The 8,855-nt window shown below is 46.2% G+C and overlaps 1 protein-coding gene across 3 annotated transcripts; it reads right to left on the reverse strand.

The window, feature by feature from the left end:
* Nucleotides 1-416: 416 nt before the first annotated feature.
* TMEM147 (transmembrane protein 147) lies at nucleotides 417-8,774 on the reverse strand. 3 transcript variants are annotated; one of them, XM_032228576.1, is made up of 8 exons: nucleotides 8,668-8,774; nucleotides 7,033-7,169; nucleotides 5,505-5,574; nucleotides 5,304-5,369; nucleotides 4,477-4,613; nucleotides 4,222-4,306; nucleotides 2,400-2,521; nucleotides 417-1,762 (listed from the first exon to the last, which is right to left on the reverse strand). In XM_032228576.1, exons 2-8 carry the CDS (start codon nucleotides 7,107-7,109, stop codon nucleotides 1,642-1,644), a joined length of 678 nt encoding a protein of 225 aa, XP_032084467.1. In that variant the 5' UTR covers nucleotides 7,110-7,169; nucleotides 8,668-8,774; the 3' UTR covers nucleotides 417-1,641. The 3 variants fall into 3 exon arrangements, with proteins under 3 accessions (XP_032084467.1, XP_032084466.1, XP_032084468.1); XM_032228575.1 differs by having other exon boundaries at nucleotides 8,546-8,669; XM_032228577.1 differs by lacking the exon at nucleotides 8,668-8,774 and adding an exon at nucleotides 8,574-8,630.
* Between the last annotated feature and the right edge of the window lie 81 nt (nucleotides 8,775-8,855).

Genomic DNA, 8,855 nt, shown 5'->3' on the forward strand with positions numbered 1-8,855 from the left:
CAGAGATATGCTGGATCATACATAGACACACACAGCCATTTTTATACATATAGATTATTATCTTTAAAAGATAAGTATAATATATGCCCTGGGACAAAAATGAATCTTTCCACTTCTGTTGCTTTAGACAAATGGAGGACAATTAGATATATATATACCCACATGGACTAGAGGGTTTCCAAAGAGTGTCACCATAACACCCCCTAAATCTAGCCAGTTACCGTTCACATTTCCTGAACAAAACAAAAATGGTTTGCAGAGGGAGAACTCTCTTGTTGAGAAGATCATGCAGAGAAGAGGGACCTCTCAGAAGGTTGGGACTATCCAAATGACCCTGTGTTTTTCATTACCACTTGGAACTACATCACCGCATCCTCCACCATGAGCATCCATGCACTGTTGCCATATGCAAGAAGGAAAATAAAGGTGCACTTTATTACTGTCCCCATGACAGGCGAAACCATAAAAAGCCTTAATTTTAACTTTGCCATTTTATCCCCAGCTACATATGGTTTTGCCTGCGAACCTTTATACACACCAAAGCCTAAATAACCTCAGCTTCAAGTATAATTCAAGTGTTACTAAAATTCACTGTGCCTTTACCTTTGAGCATCTCCAAACCCCCGTCCAGCTTTAGGTTAGATAGTAGAGCAACAGTTTCTAGGAGTGAAGAGTGCCAGATACATCACGACGCAAATGATGGAGCCTGTAACACAACTGATGTACTTGCATCCAATGTTATAATAAGTGTTACCTTGTGTATGATGATCTTATGACGTACTGTAATTTTTATATTATTGTGGCTGGTTATGGATGCCGACGCAATAGAACTAAGGTTGAATAGGGTAGGAATATGAAATCGTTCTGTACGGGTTCTGTTGGCTTAGTGGGTTGCATAAACATCATCGTAGTGTCACACGGTCCGATGCCTAGAGCCGTTCCGCTGAGCCGCTCCTTCCTCTTCTCGCTGCCTCCAGAGTCTTCGTAGCTCCAATGGCTTCCTCTTCACCTCCAGAGGGCAGCTGCTGCGAGGTTTGGCTTTTTGCCCCCCCCCCCCTTTCACCGGGAGCCGGTGCTGCAGGACCTGCAAATCTGCACGAGCGCAGATCGCGCCTAGGCAGGCAGGAAAGGGCGCAAAATTCGAGGTAGGAAAGATGGAAAAATTTAAAAATAAAATAAAAGCTGTGAGAAAATCCTGTGGATGCTGCAAAATGGGAGAAATAATACTACAAACATATCCTAACTAACACTATTCACTGGAGAGTCACTGAATAGCTCCTGTTAGGCCGAAGACTGAGGTTAATCTGGGGAGTCACCAGAAGGAACAGAGGGAGTGTCCTCAGATTTACCTCAGTCTCCAGGCAATTGGGCCGTAACAATACCCATACAGTGACTCCTCCCATGCCCCACCTTGGAGACACAGGTGTAGAGAACAGCCAAATGAATTCAAACTGGGCAAAGTATAAATAATACTTTTTTTAAATTAGCATCATTCTTGGAATTGCCACAGTGGAACCGATCTCACCGCAGGAAGGCAGTGCAAAGGCCTGTGTGTCTTTACAAACAGAATCCATAGCTGAGCTGTCTTAGGATGTACAAAGACGTGGTCTCTCATGTTGGGAGTTAATAATTGGTGGCGCTTCAGTTGCTGTGTACCAGGGTGACAAAGAGAGCCAAGGAGCTGAAGGAAAGGAGGCCAGTGATCACCGCTTTAACCAGAAGCGCAGTCCAGCTACCCAGGAGGAAGACGTGCACAAACGATCTAGAAAAGCAGAGAGAAGTAGTTGAGGCCTGGGACTTTAAAGCTGGCGGAAAAAAAATCCCACTATTGCATCAAAAGCCCAAGCTTGATTTGTACATCGCGATGAACCAAGATACCGCAAATCACACACACGATCAGCTACTAACTATAAAAATAAACAAATGTTGACTTTCTAATATAAAGACCCAACAAGCTGACATGATGGCTTTCAGTGTTGGATGAATACAACCAAATGTAGCCAAGGAGAGGGGCATCCACTGGGCAGGGGAGGGTTAAAAACAAAAAAGCCAAGATGGTGGCTTTGATCACAGCCGCGTCCCCCGTCTTACTTTTTGACCTAGCACAAATACTGGGGAAGTTCTCCAAGGACTGCAGCAAAGGAAAGTCTCGATTCTTTGAGAAGAGGGGTTTTAAAGAGCCATGGCGAGGATGTGGAAGGCCCAGCTTCAATTTCTCACTCATACAAAAAGGTTACTCAGTTCTGGGGGGGGGGGGAAAGGATTCTTGGACAGAAAATAAAAGAACGGGGAAACAAGGATTTGAACCAAGGATCTGGAAGTTCCCAAGGTTTTCTCTGTCACACACGCAAACCCCGGTAACCTCCCTCGACCACCTTAATTGCACCAAGAACACTCACTCCATAAAGAAGGCTTTGTAGATACTGACACCTAGGAGGAAAGTAAGAGGCAATCGGTAATGTTTGGGTAAATCGTAGCGGGTGAACATCCAAACCAGGGCAGCGGTGGCGATGTAATGAACCTGAAAGGACACAAAACGAGGGATAAGGAAAGACTCCCAAATGCTTTCCAAAACCTACCGTATTTTCCGGAGTATAAGATGCACCTTCTCCCCCCACCCTCAAAAAAGAGGGTGAAAATCCAGGGGCGTCTTATACATTGAATACAGCATTTTGGGCCCCGTGAAACCCCGCCCCCTTTTGCAAAAATGGATGTGCAGAGGCTTTGGGAGACCTGCAAAGGCAAAACGAGCAAAAAACCCCGACTGGTTTTTGCTCGTTTCTGCGCCCCCCCCCCCAGCCCCCAGGAGAATTCTACAAGCCTCCCAAAGCGTATGAAAACCTTGGTTTTTTTGCAAAAAAAAAGAGCCCGTTTTTGTAAAAAACAGGTTGCTTTTTTCTCATTTTTGCCCACCCCCCCCCCCCGCCCCAGTCCCCAGGAGCACTTTGGAAGCCTCTTAAACTTTCTGCATGCCCCATTTTTCACAAAAAATTGAAGTGCACAGAGGGTTTGGGAGGTCTGCAGAGTGCAAAAACTTTTTAAAAAAATTTACCTCTTCAAAATCTTGGTGCATCTTATACTTTGGTGCGTCTTATACTCCAAAAAATACAGTAACTGCCAAGCAAAACATCTGACATCCATATATCAACTGGGATTTATAAAACACTGCAGTATAAAACTCAAATATGTTTCTTCCAAAGCTAGCTAGCTAACCAGCTCTGTCCTTGTCTGATTGTCTCCTTTACAAAGTCCTTAACTTCAGGCTCCTCCTTGGTATTTTGCTGACCTCTAAAGTTCACTCAGTTTCCATTTTAGCTCTTGGGGATGGGGAACCCAATTCCTTACACCAGTGTCTCTCAGCATTAGAAGCTTGAAGATGTGTGGAATTCAATTCCCAAAATGGTTGGCTGGGGAATTCTGGGAACTGAAGTCCACACATCTTCAAATGGCCACAGGTGAGAAACACGGCCTTAAGAGTTTTTCCTCCATCAAAGAAATAGTTTGGGGATTTTTTTGCTGGAGTCGTGTTTGATTGCAGAAAGTTTCACATTCACAGAATGATCTCTTACTTCCCAGCTCTATTACACCTCTGATGGAGTCTTTTAATTTGAACAAATATATATATATATATATTCATGATATATATTTTTAAAATTAAATCTCAATAAATGCATTAAAGTATATGAGCATCCTGTCTGTGAAATATTATTTTATTTCACTCTTTTACATGCAAAGATCCACAAATTTAATGGACGGATTGATATTTTTAACTGGACTGCAGTGGTGGGTTACGACAGGTACGCCCCAGTACGGGCGTACTGGGGCCTGCCGGGAGCACTAAGGACCATTCCGGTATGGTGCTCCAGAGGGCCCACCCACCCGCCCGCACTCTTTACCAGTATTTGAGCAGGTGGAGTGTCGCGGAGGAGTCGCGGAGAGTCCCAGGTGGTAAGTACGCACGCACGCGCTGCGCGCGTTCATGTAGTAGATGCCCGGCTCCATTGCACCATACCAGTTGCAACGGGATCCGGAACCCACCACTGCTGGACTGCCAATCCAAATGTTTCTAGCAAGGAGGCAAATCTATATACATTACCAAAAAAACCCACCCCTCTCAGTAAATAAAAAAAAATCTTCCTAGTCCTCAGTGATTTAATCCTCCTGTCATATGAGGTATTATTTTAGAGCGCAACTGAAAACAGGGAGAAAATTAATACTTACCAGGCTGATGTTGGAATCAATACTCATCTGAATGTATTTCCAATCAAACTCGATGCCACGAGCTCCCACCCACAGTGGGATGCATCTGTTGGAAGCACGGAGGCAATTAGGACGGGAAATAAAGACAGAGACACAAAACTTTGCACCGCAGCCCTGCAGGCTGCCATTTGTTGAGCCGGCATCAAAAATGTGGGCAAGCAAATGCCAACCTGGTTTCTCCCATCCCTTTTGTGAGCAGTGATAAATCCAACTCACCGAGACATAATGAGTTCCGCCGTGGCCCAGCCCAGTGCAGCGACCATAATCTTATATTCTCCTTTTCCCGCGTTCCGGGACATCACCAGGTGGAGACCCACCAAGTCAGCCAGGTCTACAGTAGCTTTCATGAACTCCTGAAACACAAGTCAAAGCTCAGAAGCAGGCAAGCAAACTCCATGTTTCAACCCCAAAGTTTCACTCTCTCTCACACACACACACACACACACACACACACACACACCAAACCCAACAAAGTAAGAGCATTTAGTTAGGTCCCTGAACTGGATCTACAGGCAGTAGCAGCCAGTATTTATACTTATGCTCCAACTATTATTTGCTAATGGACGTGAGATTACTGTGCTACAGATCTGCAAAATATACCGATACTCACTTGCCCCTGTCCAAGGAAAGTACTCAAACCCCAAATTACTCTACACTCAAAAGGTATTTCTCTCAGCAAGACGGTCTTACTAAGGAAAGTAAATACTTATGTAATAAAACTTTCTGCCACCTTGAGCATTTTACATAACAAAGAGGAGGATGCTAACCTTTTCAAGCATAGGGTTTCCCCCCCCCAACAATGGAAAATAGAAATTTCAGTTTCAAAAAAGGCGCCAGCCCCCACAGCTCCAGATCACCAAACTCACAAGATTTATATTGGAGAATGACAAAGTACAAAGAAAAATCCACCAGGGGGGGGGGGGGGGGGAAATCACTGTCCTTTGGATTTTTGTTTTGTAAATACATCAGTCTCTTGAGCACCTGGCAGTATGCAAAATGTAAACTTTTAAGACTCTTCCTTGCTTGCCACCAACCACACTTACTCCAACAAAATCGTACGCTCCTGCACCACCTTCCCAGGTTGGAAAGAATGTAGCTAAAAACAGCATCTGTAAAAGACAGAAAGAGAATAGTCCACTGCAGCATTTTGCCATCACAGGCCTCACATTTGTGCACCCAGTTTCGCATTCAGCCCTTCATCCCTCCTTCAGCAAAAAAAAAAAAAAAAGTGTTAACCCCATTACCTTGCATAGCTGGACAAAGAGGTAGGTGGCTCCTGCTTGCACACATCGCCAGAAGGCATTATATTCTGACCTGCATGAGAGAAACAGCATAAACATACCCTGGATAAAATGTCTTATTTTTGCACAGCATTACACTGGAGATTGCACCATACACTGATCGCCAATGAATGAATGAAAATGCTGCTGCACCATCCTAAAAAATACCACATGGTTTTCAGGGGCTGCAGCCTGGTGTAAACTCCCAAAGCACCATTTAAAGCAGTGTTTTCTCAACCTTGGCAACTTTTATTTGGTTCCACCACAAATCCGCAAAGCCCTTATCCGCGGAAACGTAAGCGCGAAGACTAATTCGCGCCGTTCTAAGCGCTAAGGAAAAACGCAACCCTACCGCGATGACATAATTGCGGAGGGCAAATTCGCGCATTCCCAAGCACTCAGTACCCTAAACCTAACCCTAAACCTAACCCTAAACTTAACGCTAAACCTAACCCTAAACCTAACCCTAAACCTAACCCTAAACCTAACCCTAAACCTAACCCTAAACCTAACCCTAAACCTAACCCTAAACCTAACCCTAAAACAAACCCCTAAACCTAATCCTAACCCTTACGTTAATTGAAGTCGGCTTTCTGCCGCGGCGCCGTTTTAAAGCGCCCTTCTGTTGCAGCGCTGTTGTCGTGGCGGTGATGACGCGCGGTGATGACGTCGCGGCTTTAGCACCGCGATTTTATCACCGCGATTTTGACGAGCGCGGTTTTGTCGTGCCACGCTTTTATATATCTGCATGCATTCTTGCCCAGCCACCCCCAGATTTTCTTCCAAGCCAGGAATCCAGCTCAGAGTTTGCAGCCTCTTCCTTGGCAAGAGGAGAGCCCACTCCCCTTTTTTTCTCACCTGCCAGGCAACTACTGCACCTTAGGGAACGGCCAGGGGCAAATTGCAACAGTCCTAGCCAGGAGTCTGTGTGTGTGGGCGAAGCTAGCTTAGCCCTTGGCCCAGCAAGGATGAGCTTCTGGCTGTGAAACGGCAACTTGGCTTTCGTTAGAGAAGGTTAATTTGCTGGTAGGATATATTAAAAGGATTTTTTTTAAAAAAATTAGCTGTAAAGGCTTCCTGGTGCATTGAACAGCAGTTACTGCAGTATTAAGGTGGTGTTTCTCAACTTTATAAATCTGTGTACGTCAACTCCCAGAATTCCCCAGACAGCCATGTAAAAAGTAAAAAGAAAAAAAATGATACATTAGGCCATTAGGTCTTAAAATCTGCCAGAAAAATATCATAAAGGGGACTAAAGGACTAAGTTTTTTCAACTCTGCAACTTTGGCTGGGGAGTTCAGGCAGTAGAGCTTTACACAGAGGTTTAAAGTTGCCAAAATTGAGAAAGGTTGGTTTAGAGACTGTCTATGAACTACAGCGCAGCCCCTGATGTTGTAAGCAGCCACAAATTCTCACTTGCAGTCACCCTCAGCACATAATATGCACACACACACACACACACACCCCTCTTCCAAGTAAGAAAGACACTCACAGGCCGCTGCATTTATAGGTGATAAAATAGGGGAAATAAGCCAGGGCAAAACAATTCCCAAAGTGGAAAAGAGTCATCTTGGCACACAGGTGGACCAGGTGGGATGGCTTTTGCCACCTAGTACTGTGGTGATGTTCCTATGGAGAGACAGAGGGAGAAAAAAAATCAATCAATCAATCAATAGTAATACAGGGGGTTCCTCGGCTTCCGACAATTGAGCGCAACATTTCTGTTGTAAGTGACAGATTTGTTTATACAAAGGGGGGGGGGGTGTTCCTCAGCTTACAACTGCAATTGAGCCCAACATTTCTGTTGTTAAGTGAGCTTTGCTCCATTTTACAAGCTTTCTTGTAACTGAAGCTATTAAGTGAATCCCAGCAGTGGATGAGTTAGCAACCCAATTGTTAAGAGAATCTGGCTTCCCAGTGACTTTGCCGCTCAGAAGGTGGTAAAAAGGGATCGTGTGACCTTAGGACACAGCGAAGGTCCTAAATATGAATGCGTTGCCCAGCATTGCCATTTTAATCCTGGGGATGCTGCAAAGGTTGTAACGGGGGGGGGGGGGGGGGGGGAAGGGGTCCAAAGTTTTCTCAGGGCCGTTGCAACTTTGTTCACTAAGTGAACTGCTGCAAGTCAAGGAGTACCTGGAGACCCAGAGCCTCCGTGCACGCGCACAGACACGTGTCCTTCTCCCCCCCACACACATTCCAATTTGCCCTTCCCCAACGACCTCCCTTCCAGCAGACTACAACCCCTATCAGCCTCAGCCAGGGAGACAGGATTGAAGGGGTGAAGCGGATTGAAGGCAAGCCATGGACAGTCAGAGTTACCCACACACACACACACAGGTTGGAGATACACACATACACACACACACACACACAAACAAACACAGAGGAAAGATCAGATACACACACGCAGGTCGGAGATACACACACACAAACACACACACAGAAACACAGAGGGAAGGTCGGATACACACGCACGCGCACGGAAGGCCAGATACACACACACAAACACACACGGAAGGTCAGATACAAACACACAGAGGGAAGGTCGGATACACACACACACACACACACACACACACACACGAAAGATTGGAGATACACACACACACACACAAACACACAGAGGGAAGGTCGGATACACACACACACAGAGGGAAGGTCGGAGATACACACACAAACACACACACAGGTGGGATACACACACACAAACGCACACACAAACACACACACACACACACACACACACGGAAGGTCGGATACACATACACACACACAAACACAGAGGGAAGGTCAGATACACACAAACACAGAGGGAAGGTCGGATACACACACAGACATACAAAATACACACAGAGGGAAGGTCGGATACTCACTCACACAGACACAAACACACACACAGAGGGAAGGTCGGATACACACACACACACACACACACACACACGGCTGCTCTTGCTCCCGACTAGAAGCGCCTCAGGGCCAGCACCACCACCACCCCGACCCACCGCTCCAGAAGCGCTCCCAGAAATGCACCCGCGTCTCTCTACGGAGCTCCCCGCTGAGGGAAGCCCCCAAAAGCCTTTTCCTCCCTCATCAAGCTCCCCCGTCCTCTTTTCCCTTCACATACACGTCCTCCTCCTCAAAGGCATCTGCGCGTGCGCCCGCTGCGGTGCCCGGTTGGGTGGTGGTTATTGTAGTTCTTTCCCGCTGCCGCCCCCTCCTTTTTCCATAGAGCCCTGGGAACGCGACGCAATACAATCCCCATAATGCCTAGAGGTTTGGTCGCGGGAGGGGGAAGGAAGGGCGGCTGCATGG

This window comes from Thamnophis elegans, chromosome 12 (genome assembly GCF_009769535.1).
Source record: "Thamnophis elegans isolate rThaEle1 chromosome 12, rThaEle1.pri, whole genome shotgun sequence".
In the NCBI taxonomy this organism is placed as follows: Eukaryota; Metazoa; Chordata; class Lepidosauria; order Squamata; family Colubridae; genus Thamnophis; species Thamnophis elegans.

Bases quoted from the DNA above. Each gene is read 5' to 3' on its own strand.
- TMEM147 (XM_032228576.1), bottom strand. From the start codon at position 7,109: ATGACTCTTTTCCACTTTGGGAATTGTTTTGCCCTGGCTTATTTCCCC. The intron at 2,522-4,221 runs GTAAGTATTAAT...GTGTCCTTTCAG, and splicing joins TTGATTCCAACATCAGCCTG to GTTCATTACATCGCCACCGC. The intron at 1,763-2,399 runs GTGAGTGTTCTT...CTGCTTTTCTAG, and splicing joins TACAAAGCCTTCTTTATGGA to ATCGTTTGTGCACGTCTTCC.